General features: G+C 33.1%; 4 protein-coding genes across 4 annotated transcripts; all 4 read right to left on the bottom strand.

Annotated features, from left to right (window-relative positions):
• Nucleotides 1–152: 152 nt before the first annotated feature.
• Nucleotides 153–1,120, bottom strand: LOC125025535 (cuticle protein AMP1A-like). The gene is made up of 3 exons (XM_047613555.1): nucleotides 1,100–1,120; nucleotides 567–901; nucleotides 153–375 (listed from the first exon to the last, which is right to left on the bottom strand). The coding sequence occupies exons 1-3, from the start codon at nucleotides 1,106–1,108 to the stop codon at nucleotides 153–155; spliced, it is 567 nt and encodes a 188-aa protein (XP_047469511.1). The 5' UTR covers nucleotides 1,109–1,120.
• Nucleotides 1,121–4,597: 3,477 nt separating this feature from the next.
• On the bottom strand, nucleotides 4,598–5,780 carry LOC125025534 (endocuticle structural glycoprotein SgAbd-1-like). The gene is made up of 4 exons (XM_047613554.1): nucleotides 5,636–5,780; nucleotides 5,441–5,514; nucleotides 4,949–5,286; nucleotides 4,598–4,842 (listed from the first exon to the last, which is right to left on the bottom strand). Exons 1-4 carry the CDS (start codon nucleotides 5,778–5,780, stop codon nucleotides 4,620–4,622), a joined length of 780 nt encoding a protein of 259 aa, XP_047469510.1. The 3' UTR covers nucleotides 4,598–4,619.
• A 2,683-nt stretch (nucleotides 5,781–8,463) lies between these two features.
• LOC125025840 (cuticle protein AMP1A-like) lies at nucleotides 8,464–9,533 on the bottom strand. The gene is made up of 3 exons (XM_047614114.1): nucleotides 9,505–9,533; nucleotides 8,973–9,307; nucleotides 8,464–8,781 (listed from the first exon to the last, which is right to left on the bottom strand). Exons 1-3 carry the CDS (start codon nucleotides 9,511–9,513, stop codon nucleotides 8,559–8,561), a joined length of 567 nt encoding a protein of 188 aa, XP_047470070.1. The 5' UTR covers nucleotides 9,514–9,533; the 3' UTR covers nucleotides 8,464–8,558.
• A 2,960-nt stretch (nucleotides 9,534–12,493) lies between these two features.
• Nucleotides 12,494–13,399, bottom strand: LOC125025837 (cuticle protein AMP1A-like). Its single transcript, XM_047614110.1, has 3 exons — nucleotides 13,373–13,399; nucleotides 12,943–13,280; nucleotides 12,494–12,836 (listed from the first exon to the last, which is right to left on the bottom strand). The coding sequence occupies exons 1-3, from the start codon at nucleotides 13,379–13,381 to the stop codon at nucleotides 12,614–12,616; spliced, it is 570 nt and encodes a 189-aa protein (XP_047470066.1). The 5' UTR covers nucleotides 13,382–13,399; the 3' UTR covers nucleotides 12,494–12,613.
• Between the last annotated feature and the right edge of the window lie 2,295 nt (nucleotides 13,400–15,694).

Genomic DNA, 15,694 nt, shown 5'->3' with positions numbered 1-15,694 from the left:
ATATTATGTAGGTATTGAGGGAGAAATGCAGGACATGTGATAAACGTCTCCTTTTTTCAGCTATTTTATTAGAAACAATTCGTTAAATGTAATAACATTGTATAGTATTAAATTCGTTATAGATAATATAACATTTTTACCACTAAAATGCTTTACTGAGGAAAGCCATAGGAATTAGAAGGGCGAGAGAGACGAGAAGGGGCGCTGTATCCCTGAGAAGGTCCTTGACGGGCGCGCTCGATTTGCCTTAGGGCGTGGGCGGGGATGGGATGAGGGAAGGCTGGCGCCACGGGAAGGAAGGGCGACTGAGGCTGGAAGCCGTTCTCGTCAGCTACGAAGCGAAGCTCAAACAGTTGTCCGTCAGGAAGAGTGAAGCTGAAATAGATGCATTGGCTGTACTTATGTTGTTTCGCAATGGATAGTGAGAGGTATCAATCATATTCCTTTAGGAAGGGGAAAGCTGGAAGAGATGGATTGATTATATGTGTTATTTCGCAATGAATAATGCAAAGATATGAATCATATTCCTTTATCAAATGAATTTTGATATAAGTAGCAACACTCACGAGTAGGAGCCAGACATGGCCGTGACGGGACCCTCCTTGGCGGGAATAGGTGATCCACTTTCCTGGCGTGAGATTCCGTCACCGGTCTCAACGTTGAAGCTGTAAGCGCCGGCGTCGGGGTGGACGCGGTCGTCCACGAGGATGGGCACTACTGGGCCAGGAGCAGACCTCGGTGCGGAGTACGTTGGCTGGGGAGCAGGTCTTGGAGAAAAGGAAGGTCGAGATGCAGGTCGCGATCTGTGGCTGAAGGCTGAAGAAGGTTGTGGAGAGGAATAGCCGAAGTGACTGGGCAGTCTGTCAGCCAAGCAGACTGATACAAGTGCGGCGAAGGCAAACTGAAAAGTTAGAATAAGATATTTTGTTGATTAAACTGTCTTAAATTCTTCCGTGAATTATCTTACTTACGCATCCATATAGTTAATATAGCGAAGCACATCGAGTAGAAACGTTACTGTGCAAATTAAATTGTTTAGAAATTACTTGATTTCTCTAACTGAATGTGTAACATGTTCATATATCTTTTGCACACTTACTATCTTCATGACGGCGGAGGGTGTGGCGAGTCGAATGGCTCAAGAGGTAAGTGATGCCGGTCTCTCGAACCAAGCTTTATATACCAAGTGGAAGTGTCAGGGTCAAGGTGGCATCATCATTGCTACCCATGCAAGAAAATGTACATGTCTTTATGCAATACATCTGCGCTTGTTCACTGTATTTTTTCTTAATGTTGTTACGCACTACATTCTTCTGTTGTTGATAATAAACGAGGGTAATAAAATTATATTACGAGAAGAAGTAATGAATCTCGCTAATTTCTCGGTTGTCAGGTGTATCATCCGTGCACTGCCACAGTTTATTTCTTGGGCAGAAAAATTTACATTCATTGCTATATTTGACAAAAAGGTTTGCATTCCCCTAAATCTATAATTTTGAAAACACAAAACTTTTTTTTTTGTTTTTCGATTAATAATCTTAACTGCCCGACTCATTATATCTGTATACCTCTCCTTTTCTCTGTCCACTTTGTCGTTGCTTTGTTTAATATAATAATGTCAATAGAAAGAACTAAAACAACGATGATATAAATTGATTCAGTGAAAATAGTAATAACAATAGCAATGCCAATATTACTACTACTGCTACCTTCACCACCACCAGTACAACTACTATTGTTACTACTAGTAATGATAAAGGTATTAATGATAGTAATAGAAAAGGAAATAGAAGAGATAACCGTAATATGAATGATGATAATAAAGATAAATGTATTGCTAACAATGAAAATTTAGCAATAGTAATAATGATACTAGAAAGAACAATAATGATGATAATAACAATGATAACAATGGCAACAATAATAATAATAATTACAATAATGATAGTGATAATATGGATGATAAAGGTAGTGATAATGATTACAACAAAAATGATAATGATATTGATAATAACAACCATAACAGCAATGGTGATGATGATAAAAGTCGTGAAATAAAAATCATTATTACGATGAAAATAATAACAATAACCATAATGATAATGGATAATGATAATGGTAATGATAATAATAATTATAATAGTAACGATAATGATTATAATAATATACTAGTAATAATTGTAACAACATTAGTAATTAAAGAATACTACTACAACTAAGGACAATGATAATGATATTGGTGAATATAAGAATGAGAAAAGACAAATAGTAATAATGGCAAAGATTATGAAAATGCAATAATGATGGTAATGATAATGAAAACACTAATGATGATAATAAAAACAAGAACAACGGTAATTATGATTATAATGATTATAATGATGATAATAACGATGGTAATAATGATGATAACGGTAATGATAACCATCATACCCTTAAAAACACTATTAGCAATAAAAGGAAAAAAACAAATGATAATGATAGTACCTTTGGTATGAACTAAAAAGTAAAAGTAATACTGCTGTTTGTAGTGATAATAATAATAATAACAGTAATAATAATGATAATGATACTGATGTTAATAGTACTATCAACAATGATAATAATAAAGATAATAGTGATAACAGTAATAATAATAGTGATGATAATAATGACTAATAATAATTATAATTATAACAATTATAATTACAATAATGATGATAATGATAATGATAATGCTAACAGTAATGGGGATACCGTAATAGTAATAGTTATGGAAGTAATGATAATGATAATAATAAATGATAATGATAATAATGAAGGATAATGATAATAGTAAGGTATAATGATAATTATAACTTATAATGATAATAATAAATATTAATAATAATGATAAATGATAATCATAATAATAAATGATAATAATAATAAATGATAATCATAATAATAAATGATAACTATATTGATAATAATCATAGTAATACTAATAATGACAATGACAATAATAATAACAGTAATATTAGCAATAATAATGATGATGATGATGATAGCAATGATGATAATAATAATGAAAGTGATAATAATACTAATGCAAATTGTGATGAAACTAATGATAATGATGGTAACAGTAATAACGATTGCAATAATAATGATAGTAATAGCGATATAACGAAAATAATGATAATGATAAATGATAATGATATTGATAATAATGATAGTACTAATAGTAGTAATGAAAATGATAATAGTAATGGTAATGATAATAGTAATGATAATGATAATAGTGATAATAATGATTATAAGAATAGCAATACTGATAATAATACTGATAAATAATAATAATGACAATATCAATAAGGATAACAGTATCAAAAATAGCAATGATAATATCAATGCACGAGAAAAGAATAATGATTTGAATAATATCATGGTAGTAGTAATGGTAATGAGACTGATAGTAACTATAATGATCATGATGATAACAGATATGATAATAGCATTGATGATAAGGATGTTGATAATGGCGATGATGGTGGCACTGACGATGGTGATTATGAGGAAAATGATGATAGTAATGACTATAATGATAATAAAAATGAGAACAAAGATGATAATGATAATCATAAAAATAATGATGGTATTAGTAATAGTAATAGCAATAGTAATAGTAATAATAATAATAAAGGTAATAATAATAGCAATAGTAATAATGGTGTTTATGTTAATCAAAATAGTGATGATGATGATGACAGCAATAAAAACAAGAACAAAACTACAACAAACACAACAACAATGATAATAATATTAGTAATTGTAATAAATGATTGTGATGACAAAGTAATGGTGATGTAATGATAGCATTGACACTATTATTGCCGCTAATAATAGCAACATAAGTTAAAGTGATGGTATTTTTTATAACAATAACTGTAGTTCCAACTAAAGGAAATACCAATGTGATAGAAGCGGTAATTGCAAAAATTGAAAAGCTTTTCACCATAATAAGAACGATGCTGATACTGATGGTGTTGATACTAATATCAAACACACACACATGCACACATATCAGATACAACAATAGTAAACCAGTACTTATTATCATTATGATAATGAAACAGATAATAGAAGAATCGATATCGATCGTAATGCTGTTCATTCATAATAACAATAATAATCATAATCATAGCATGCTGCTTAATAATGGCTATAGTGATGATAATGATCAAGCAAAGCACTCTTTTTTATTTATTTTTTTAAGTGTGGCTTTTCGGTTTGTGTACTCCATAGTTAAATCAATCTATCTGATGTACATGTTGAAATCAATCTTGGTAATGATTACGATATTCATGACAGAATGATAGAAAAGATGGTGCTGATTATATTCAAGAAGTGGATAATAAAAATGATAGTGACATTAACTTCCGTAGCCTTGTTGTTTGCTTATAAGAATGAGTAGGTAAGGATGTGGAAGTGTCTAAATCGTTGAACAGGTACATTTGGATACAGATCTGCAAGAGTTCTTTTTCGTTTGTTTTATTCGAAACAATTCGTTAAGTGCAACAATACTGTACAATGCATTGAGATCGTTATAAATATTATAACTTGAAATATTATCGTGTCATTTTGGCCACTAAAAGGGTCTACTGAGGAAAGCCATAGGAATTAGAAGGGCGAGAGGGACGAGAAGGGGCGCTGAATCCCTGAGAAGGTCCTTGACGGGCGCGCTCGATTTGCCTAAGGGCGTGGGCGGGGATGGGATGAGGGAAGGCTGGCGCCACGGGAAGGAAGGGCGACTGAGGCTGGAAGCCGTTCTCGTCAGCTACGAAGCGAAGCTCAAACAGTTGTCCGTCAGGAAGAGTGAAGCTGAAAGAGATGGATTGATTGTATATGTCGTTTTGGAATGAACAATGTAAAAGTATGAACCATGTTACTTTATCAAATGAAGATTGATATATGTAGCGACACTCACGAGTAGGAGCCAGACATGGCCGTGACGGGACCCTCCTTGGCGGGAATAGGTGATCCACTTTCCTGGCGTGAGATGCCGTCACCGGTCTCAACGTTGAAGCTGTAAGCGCCGGCGTCGGGGTGGACGCGGTCGTCCACGAGGATGGGCACTACTGGGCCAGGAGCAGATCTCGGGGCAGAGTAGGTTGGCTGGGGAGCAGGTCTTGGGGCAGAAAAGGAAGAGCGAGATGCAGGTCGCGACCTGTGGCTGAATGCTGAAGAAGGTTGTGGAGAGGCATAGCCGAAATGACTGGGCAGTCTGTCAGCCAAGCAGACTGATATAACTGTGGCGAATACAATCTGAAAATTTGAAATATATGTTGATTAGGTTGTCTTAAAATCTGTTGTGAATAATCTTACTGAGTGATTTATATATTAACATATGATAAAATAATGGTTGTAACAGTGATGAGAAATTATTAGAAGTAATAATGACTAGATTTTGCTGACTTACGATCTTCATGTCAGCGAAGGGTGTGGCGAGTTGAATGGCAAAGGAGGTGAATGATGCCGGTCTCTCGAACCAAGCTTTATATACCGAGTGGAAGAGTCAGGGTCAAGGTGGCATTATCACCTAAGGAAATGCACATGCCCTTATGCAATACGTCTGTGCCTGTTCACTTTAGCTATTCTTGATATTGTTACTCACAGTATTCATTCTTGTATACCGGTTCTGATAGACTCCTTCCATCCCTGTTGTAAATCATATTACAAGAAAGTACTAGAGATTTTCGTACTAGTTCGTTATTTCGTGATAGGTTTTGGGTATCACATGGTACAACGAAATTTTTCATTTTAGGCCATGAATAAACGAGAAAAAAAAATGGACTTATACATTGATAACAAATTTCCTTGCACAGTCTAATTAACAATCTCATTTTACTCAACATCCATTTCCCTGTACAACTATCTTTTAATACTTTTGTCTTTCCTCTTTATCGTTCTTTTAGTTCATCTGTACTAGTAAGGCATTATTGTAAGAAAATAGTACGTAACAAAAGCTATAATAATTATAGTGATATAAAGAACCCCGACAACAGTAATACAGGTTGGAATAATAATTATAGTTATAGCAATAATATCTGCAATACAACTACTACTGCTTCAACTACTACTACAGCTAGTAATTATTATTATGAAAGGATAAGAGAATAATGATGATAACAGCAGTAACAATAATAATGTCGATGTAGTTAAAGGGATATGGTAATAATAAGAGTAATTATTATTATCATAGTAATAATATTTTTTTTTATAAAATAATAACATTATTATTAGCAACAATGGTTATAAAATCAGTAATAATAGTAATAACAACAACAAAACATAATGGTAATGATATTCATAGTGGTAATGATGTGATTATAATGACAATGATAACAATGATTATGGTAATGACAATAATTATTATCATAGTAATGATAATAATTAATTATGATAACAGTAATGTAATAACAGTAATCATAGAATAATATTACCACTGAAAATAGTAATACAAGAATAGGGATACAGATAAGAATGAAAATAGAAAATAATAAAAATGATAATAATGGTTATAATAATAACGTAGTAATGATGGTAAAGGCAATGAAAATATAACTAATGATGATAATGATGAAGATAGTGATACTGATACCCATAGAAATAATAGCGTTAATGGAAATAAGAAAATCAATAAGAAAATAAAATGGTAGCGTTGTAAAATGTTCTTGTGATAACTATAAGAACAACAATGCTGACACTGATGATTTTGATATTAATACTAATGTTGATGATTTAATGATTGCAACAACAACAATAAATGTGAAAATGATAATCATAATCATAATAGCATAATATCAATAATAACATTGAGAATAATAATATATATATACTTCTGATAATAAAAGTGGTAAAAGTCATAATGATAAAATTAATGATAATGATACTTATAAGGATAGTCATCATCCTCTTTGTAATAGTAATAGTGATAATTATTTTCATCACAATTATTATCATTATCGTTATCACTATCATTGTTATTATTATTATTATTATAATTAGTGTCATTACTATCATTATCATTAGTGTTACTATTATTATTATCCTAATTATTATCATTATCATTATTATTATTTATCATAAGTTCTTTTATAGCAACAGCAACAACAGTAAAACAAGAATAACAACGATTATAATGATAATAACAATAATGATAGTGGTATTAATAATTGCAACGGTAATGATAATATAATCAGAATTATAATAGTAGTAAAGATAATGATATTGATAATAGTAATAGCAGTAGAAGTAGTAATGATGATAATAACGATAATAATAATAATGATAATGGTAATGGTAATGATGATAATAATAATGATGATAATAATGATAAATGATGATGATGATAATTTTGATAATAATGATAATAGAAATAATAGTAGTAGTAGCATTACTACTACTGCTAATGATAATATCAAGAGTGCTAAAACTTTTAATAAGAGGAACGATAAATTTTGTTATATCATTAATAAACGCGATGATAATGGTACTATTAACAGTGGTAGCACAAACATAAAATGGTTCAAAACAATGCTGATACTGATAGTGTTGATACTGATAAGGATAACGTTGATAACAATAATGACAGTGATCTTCTCAGTTACATCATTAAACCAATAACCTGTTATCATTTCGATGGTAAGAATGACATTCATAATCATAACATATTGCTTAAGAGATGATCGCGATGTAAAGCACTGCTTTAAAGAATTCTTAGTGGATTATCAGGTAGATTAACCCGCACATTAACGTAACCAGTGTTCCCGATTTGTGCTCGCCGTAATTAAATCAGTCTACCGGATACAAATACAGATTTTAATGATGATAATAATTGTGAATACTGATTTTCATAATAATGAGAAGCATGATACTTATTACGATATTCATGACAATAGCATGAATTAGAGATGTTACTAGAGGCCGCGGTGGCCGAGTGGTTGGAGCGATGTCACCACAATCTGAGTTCGAGAGATCGAGTCACTGGTCGATGCGTTGTTCCCCTGGGCAAGGAACTTCACATCACTTCTAAGATAAACCCCAGCCACTGGGAGCATAAGTAAGTGCAACTCAGTGCCAATCTCAATCCTGGATAAAATGGGGAGCAGGGTGGCGTTCGGCGTAAAACAAGCCAAGACTATGATGAGGATTATTCCGTTATGGCGACCCCTGAAGGAGGAAACCGAAAGAAGAAGAAGAAGAAGAAGAAGAAAAAAAAAAAAGTTTCTGATGTTATTAAGGAAGCAAATATTGGTAGTAAAATTAACTTCCGTAACCTTTTTTGATTATGATACATAATGTAGAAATCGTTGGACATCAGAATATCAGTACATAATTATATAAAAGTATTATATAAAATAAGTATGTTCTTGTTTAACTCCGATATTATGTAGGTATTGAGGGAGAAATGCAGGACATGTGATAAACGTCTCCTTTTTTCAGCTATTTTATTAGAAACAATTCGTTAAATGTAATAACATTGTATAGTATTAAAGTCGTTATAAATAATATAACATTTTTACCACTAAAAAGCTTTACTGAGGAAAGCCATAGGAATTAGAAGGGCGAGAGGGACGAGAAGGGGCGCTGTATCCCTGAGAAGGTCCTTGACGGGCGCGCTCGATTTGCCTAAGGGCGTGGGCGGGGATAGGATGAGGGAAGGCTGGCGCCACAGGAAGGAAGGGCGACTGAGGCTGGAAGCCGTTCTCGTCAGCTACGAAGCGAAGCTCAAACAGTTGTCCGTCAGGAAGAGTAAAGCTGAAATAGATGGATTGGCTGTACTTATGTTGTTTCGCAATGAATAGTGAGAGGTATCAATCATATTCCTTTAGGAAGGGGAAAGCTGGAAGAGATGGATTGATTGTATATTTTATTTCGCAATGAATAATGCAAAGATATGAATCATATTCCTTTATCAAATGAATTTTGTTATAGGTAGCAACACTCACGAGTAGGAGCCAGACATGGCCGTGACGGGACCCTCCTTGGCGGGAATAGGTGATCCACTTTCCTGGCGTGAAATGCCGTCACCGGTCTCAACGTTGAAGCTGTAAGCGCCGGCGTCGGGGTGGACGCGGTCGTCCACGAGGATGGGCACTACTGGGCCAGGAGCAGATCTCGGTGCGGAGTAGGTTGGCTGGGGAGCAGGTCTTGGGGAAAAGGAAGGTCGAGATGCAGTTCGCGATCTGTGGCTGAAGGCTGAAGAAGGTTGTGGAGAGGAATAGCCGAAGTGACTGGGCAGTCTGTCAGCCAAGCAGACTGATACAAGTGCGGCGAAGGCAAACTGAAAAGTTAGAATAAGATATTTTGTTGATTAAACTGTCTTAAATTCTTCCGTGAATTATCTTACTAACGCATCTATATAGTTAATACAGCGAAGCACATCGAGTAGAAGCGTTACTGTGCAAATCAAATTGTCTTGAAATTTCCTTGATTTCTCTAACTGAATGTGTAACGTTCATATATCTTTTGCACACTTACTATCTTCATGACGGCGGAGGGTGTGGCGAGTCGAATGGCACAAGAGGTAAGTGATGCCGGTCTCTCGAACCAAGCTTTATATACCAATTGGAAGTGTCAGGGTCAAGGTGGCATCATCATTGCTACCCATGCAAGAAAATGTACATGTCTTTATGCAATACATCTGCGCTTGTTCACTGTATTTTTTCTTGATATTATTACGCACTGTATTCTTCTGTTGTTGATAACAGACAGGGGGTAATAAAATTATATTACGAGAAGTAGTAATGAATCTCGCTTTCTCGGTTAGGGGTATCATTCATGCACTGCAACATAAAGTTTATTTCTTAGGTAAAAATATTTACATTCATTGCCTTATTTGACAAAAAGGTTTGCATTCCTCTAAATCTATAATTTTGAAAACACAAAACTTTTTTTGTTTTTTTTTTTTACGATTAATAATTCTAACTACCCGACTCATTGTGTCTCTGTATACCCCTCCTTTTCTCTGTCCACTTTGTCGTTGCTTTATATAATATAATAATGGCATTAGAAAGAACTAAAACAACGATGATATAAATTGATTCAGTGAAAATAGTAATAACAATAGCAATGCCAATATTACTACTACTGCTACCTCCACCACCATCAATACAACTACCACTGTTACTACTAGTAATGATAAAGGTATTAATGATAGTAATAAAAACGGTAATATAAGTGATAACCGTAATATTAATGATGATAATAAAGATAAATGTATTGATGATGATGATGATAGCGGTAATGATAACCATCATACGCTTAAGAACAGTATTAGCAATAAAAGGAAAAAAACAAATGAAAGTGATAGTACCTTTGATATGAACTAAAAAGTAAAAGTAATAATGCTGTTTTGTAGTGATAATAATAATAATAATAAAAGTAATAATAATGATAATGGTAATGATGTTAATAGTACTATTAACAATGATAATAATAATGATAATAGTGATAACAGTAATAATAATAGTGATGATAATAATGACTAACAATAATGATAATTATGATAACAATAATAATTACAATAATGATGATAATAATAATGATAATGCTAACAGTAATGGTGATACCGTTAGTGATAATAGATAACAATAATGAAAGTAATGATAATGCTAATGAAAATTATGGTGAAAATAATGATAACAATAACAATGATGGCAATAATAATGATAATAGTAATAGTAATGGAAGTAATGATATTAATAATAATAAATGATAATGATAATAATGAAGGATAATGATAATAGTAATTATAATGTATAATGATGATAATAAATGATAATGATAATAATAAATTTTAATGATAATGATAAATGATAATCATAATAAAAAGGATAATTATAATAATAAATGATAACTATATTGATAATAATCATAGTAATACTGATAATGACAATGCCAATAATAATACCAGTAATATTAGCAATAATGATGATGATGATGAAAGCAATGATGATAATAATAATGAAAGTGAAAATAATACTAATTAAAATAGTGATGAAAATAATGATAATGATGGTAACAATAATAACGATGGCAATAATAATGATAGTAATAGCAATATAACGAAAATAATGATAATGATAAATGATAATGATATTGATGATAATGATAATAATGATAGTACTAATAATAGTATTGAAAATTATAATAGTAATGGTAATGATAATAGTAATGGTAATGATAATAGTAATGATAATGATAATAGTGATAATAATGATTATAAGAATAGCAATAATGATAATAATACTGATAATAATAATGACAATATCAATAAGGATAACAGTATCAACAATAGCAATAACAATGATAATATCAATGCACGAGAAAAGAATAATGATTTGGATAATATCATGATAGTAGTAATGGTAATGAGACTGATAGTAACTATAATGATCATGATGATAACAAATATGATAATAGCATTGATGATAAGGATGTTGATAATGGCGATGATGGTGGCACTGACGATGGTGATTATGAGGAAAATGATGATAGTAATGACTATAATGATAATGAAAATGAGAACAAAGATGATAATGATAATCATAGAAATAATAATGATGGTATTAGTAATAGTAATAGCAATAGTAATAGTAATAATAATAATAAAAGTAATGATAATAACATTAGTAATAATGGTGTTTATGTTATTCAAAATAGTGATGGTGATGACAGCAATAAAAGCAAGAACAAAACTACAACAAACACAACAACAATGATAATAATAGTAGTAATTGTAATAAATGATTGTGATGACAGAGATGATAATGATCATAATTATAGTAATGGTGATGTAATGATAGCATTGACGCTATTATTGCCGCTAATAATAGCAACATAAGTTAAAGTGATGGTAATTTTTATAACAATAACTGTAATTGCAACTAAAAGAAATACCAATGTGATAGAAGCGGTAATTACAAAAATTGAAAAGCTTTTCACCATAATAAGAACGATGCTGATACTGATGGTGTTGATACTAATATCACACACACACATATACACACATATCAGATACAACAATAGTAAACCAGTACTCATTATCATTATGATAATGAAACAGATAATAGAAGAATCGATATCGATCGTAAAGCTTTTCATTCATAATAACAATAATAATCATAATCATAGCATGCTGCTTAATAATGACTATAGTGATTATAATGATCAAGCAAAGCACTCCTTTTTATTTATTTTTTTAAGTGTGGCTTTTCGGTTTGTGTACTCCATAGTTAAATCAATCTCTCTGATGTACATGTTGAAATCAATCTTGATAATGATTACGATATTCATGACAGAATGATAGAAAATATGGTGCTGATTATATTCAAGAAGTGGATAATAAAAATGATAGTGACATTAACTTCCGTAGCCTTGTTGTTTGTTTATAAGAATGAGTAGGTAAGGATGTAGAAGTGTCTAAATCGTTGAGCAGGTACATTTGGATACAGATTTGCAAGAGTTCTTTTTCATTTGTTTTATTCGAAACAATTCGTTAAGTGCTACAATACTGTACAATGCATTGAGATCGTTATAAATAATATAACTTGAAATATTATCGTGTCATTTTGGCCACTAAAAGGGTCTACTGAGGAAAGCCATAGGAATTTGAAGGGCGAGAGGGACGAGAAGGGGAGCTGAATCCCTGAGAAGGTCCTTGACGGGCGCGCTCGATTTGCCTAAGGGCGTGGGCGGGGATGGGATGAGGGAAGGCTGGCGCCACGGGAAGGAATGGCGACTGAGGCTGGAAACCGTTCTCGTCAGCTACGAAGCGAAGCTCAAACAGTTGTCCGTCAGGAAGAGTGAAGCTGAAAGAGATGGATTGATTGTTTACGTCGTTTCGGAATGAACAATGCAAATGTATGACCCATGTTCCCTTATGAAATGAAGATTGATATATGTAGCGACACTCACGAGTAGGAGCCAGACATGGCCGTGACGGGACCCTCCTTGGCGGGAACAGGCGATCCACTTTCCTGGCGTGAGATGCCGTCACCGGTCTCAACGTTGAAGCTGTAAGCGCCAGCGTCGGGGTGGACGCGGTCGTCCACAAGGATGGGCACTACTGGGCCAGGAGCAGATCTCGGTGCGGAGTAGGTTGGTTGGGGAGCAGGTCTTGGGGCGGAAAAGGAAGGGCGAGATGCAGGTCGCGACCTGTGGCTGAAGGCTGAAGAAGGTTGTGGAGAGGCATAGCCGAAATGACTGGGCAGTCTGTCAGCCAGACAGACTGATATAACAGCAGCGAATACAAACTGAAAAAATAAAAATGTTAATTTCAATATCGTTGTGAATTCTCTTACTGAATAATTTACATTACATTATATCAGATATCTTGGAGACTTACGATTTTCATGACTGCAGAGGGTGTGGCGAGTCGAATGGCTCAGGAGGTGAGTGATGCCGGTCTCTCGAACCAAGCTTTATATAGCGAGAGGATGTGTCAGGGTCAAGGTGGCTTCATCATTGCCTCCCATGCAAAGAAATGGAAATGTCTTATGCAGTTCATCTGTGTGTGTTTGATATTTATTTTCTTGATGTCACGAACACGTGTTCTGATACATCGTCTCAGCCTATTCCACACATGCGTCCAGAATGCAGATAAGGTTTTTGTCATGTTTTACATAACAATATATTTATCTTTTAATATGTATTTATGTGCAATGCAAAATTGCGAGGCAGACGAGTTGAAGAACCTTTCAGGGAAAGTATTCTAAAATCTAAATCAAAGGCCATAAACATTTTCCCTTAAACACTCTCACGTGTCTGTTTTAAGTACGTATTTTACATTTCTCAAGATCCCTTTCTGTCTTCTCTCATTTTCTCTTCTTTGTTGTGTATCATCTGAAAAGTTTGAATTTCTATAACGTTTTCAGTATATTTAACATAAGCATTCACTACCACTAAACGGTCATTCCCATTATGATTTCTACTTAAAATGAATAAGAATTCACAGGAAATCGTTTATTGGCTAGAGATAAAATATCTATATCTTTATCTCTATATGTTCATCTCTCTGTCTCTTTCTGTTCATCTACCTGTCTATCTCTCTTTCGGTCTGTCAACCTCCATCCCGTCTCTTCCTCTCTCTCTCTCTCTCTGTCGTTATCTATCTAGCCCTCAGTTTTCTCTTCCATTTTTTTTTTTTTTTACTTCTTTTTATTTTGGTAAAAGAAGCACTTATATCCATATGATGCAAAGTTACGTAGATCAGTTTTCTCTATTACATAGTGCTGAATGGGTTTAACACAGACCAGTCAGTTTCACTATATGCTATAACAAGCAATCGATTAGTAATAGTGATACCTTCCATAGATATTTAGTACGGGGGAATCTGCGGGCCCAATGGCTTCTGATAAATCACGGTGCATACTAATAGTGCTTGTTTTATAAGTCACAGAATTACCCCTAGTTTGCGGACAATGAGATGTGTGTCTATATGTGTGTGTGCCACGCCTACGCACACACACTCACAGACACATATATGTGTGTGTGTGGTGGTAATAGTAGTAATGATGATGACGAAAACAACAACGGCAATAATAACAACAATAGTAAATGTAGTGCTAATAATGGTAATGCTAATGATAATGATAACAGTAATAAAAGCAATAATGCCAACAATAATAACTGTAATAAAGGGGAATGACGATGATAATCATGACAACTGTGATCATCATGACGATAATAATAACTATGATGATTATAATCAGGATATCTGTGATAATCATGATAATAAGAGGAATGACGATAATTGTATTGACAATAATAATAATGGAAATAGTAGTACGAATGGCGATGGTAAAGAAGATAAAAATGATAATGAGGATAAGTATAACGCGAATGAAAATGATGATAATGATAATAAAAAAAACAGTAATATTTAAAAATAAATACACATAAAGATAATACCAATGATGATAATGAAAATGTTTTTTTAGTATCATTACTATAGCAATTTTATAAAGAAGAGTGGTTAACAGTAGTAATACTAATAATATCGACGATGATGGTAACAAAAGCAATCATCATCTTACCATCATTGTTATCTATCTTATTATCACTCCCATGATCATGATAATGACAATGAATATTGTCATTATTATTATCCTCCCCGTCATCATCATTATCGTCATTATAATCATCCTCAGTATCTTCTTCCTCATCATCATAATCTTTCTTACTAGTGATTTTTTTCTTATTGTTATTATGTGATTAGATTAATATCGATGCTAATCGTCTGACTACTACTAACAGGGTATATGGCACTAATAATAAAATAATGATGGTACACTTCCTGAATCAATATTATGTAATAGTTTCACTTATCATGGATGCTATCCAAACAGTTATTATCGTTCAGAGTATTAGCAGCAATATTAGTTGAATAATTTTGATAGTACATTGTTAGAAAGAATTAACTGTTATGTTTATACTTTCCTTTTCCATTTTTCGTCGCCAGTATCAGCAATGTATGATGTTTTCTATACATCGTATTTTGCTACGTACATTTACTATCAGACCATGTACATCACCAGGTGATGTTTCTGTGTGTTGCAAATACAAATACCTATTTCACACACACACACACAAAGTGATAAGCGGATCAAAATATGTAAAATACATAAATGGGCATTTACTTTAATCTACGTATCTCGCTCGCTCTGCC

This window comes from Penaeus chinensis, chromosome 5 (genome assembly GCF_019202785.1).
Source record: "Penaeus chinensis breed Huanghai No. 1 chromosome 5, ASM1920278v2, whole genome shotgun sequence".
Classification (NCBI taxonomy): domain Eukaryota; kingdom Metazoa; phylum Arthropoda; class Malacostraca; order Decapoda; family Penaeidae; genus Penaeus; species Penaeus chinensis.
This window is presented reverse-complemented; position numbering and strand designations above follow the sequence as displayed.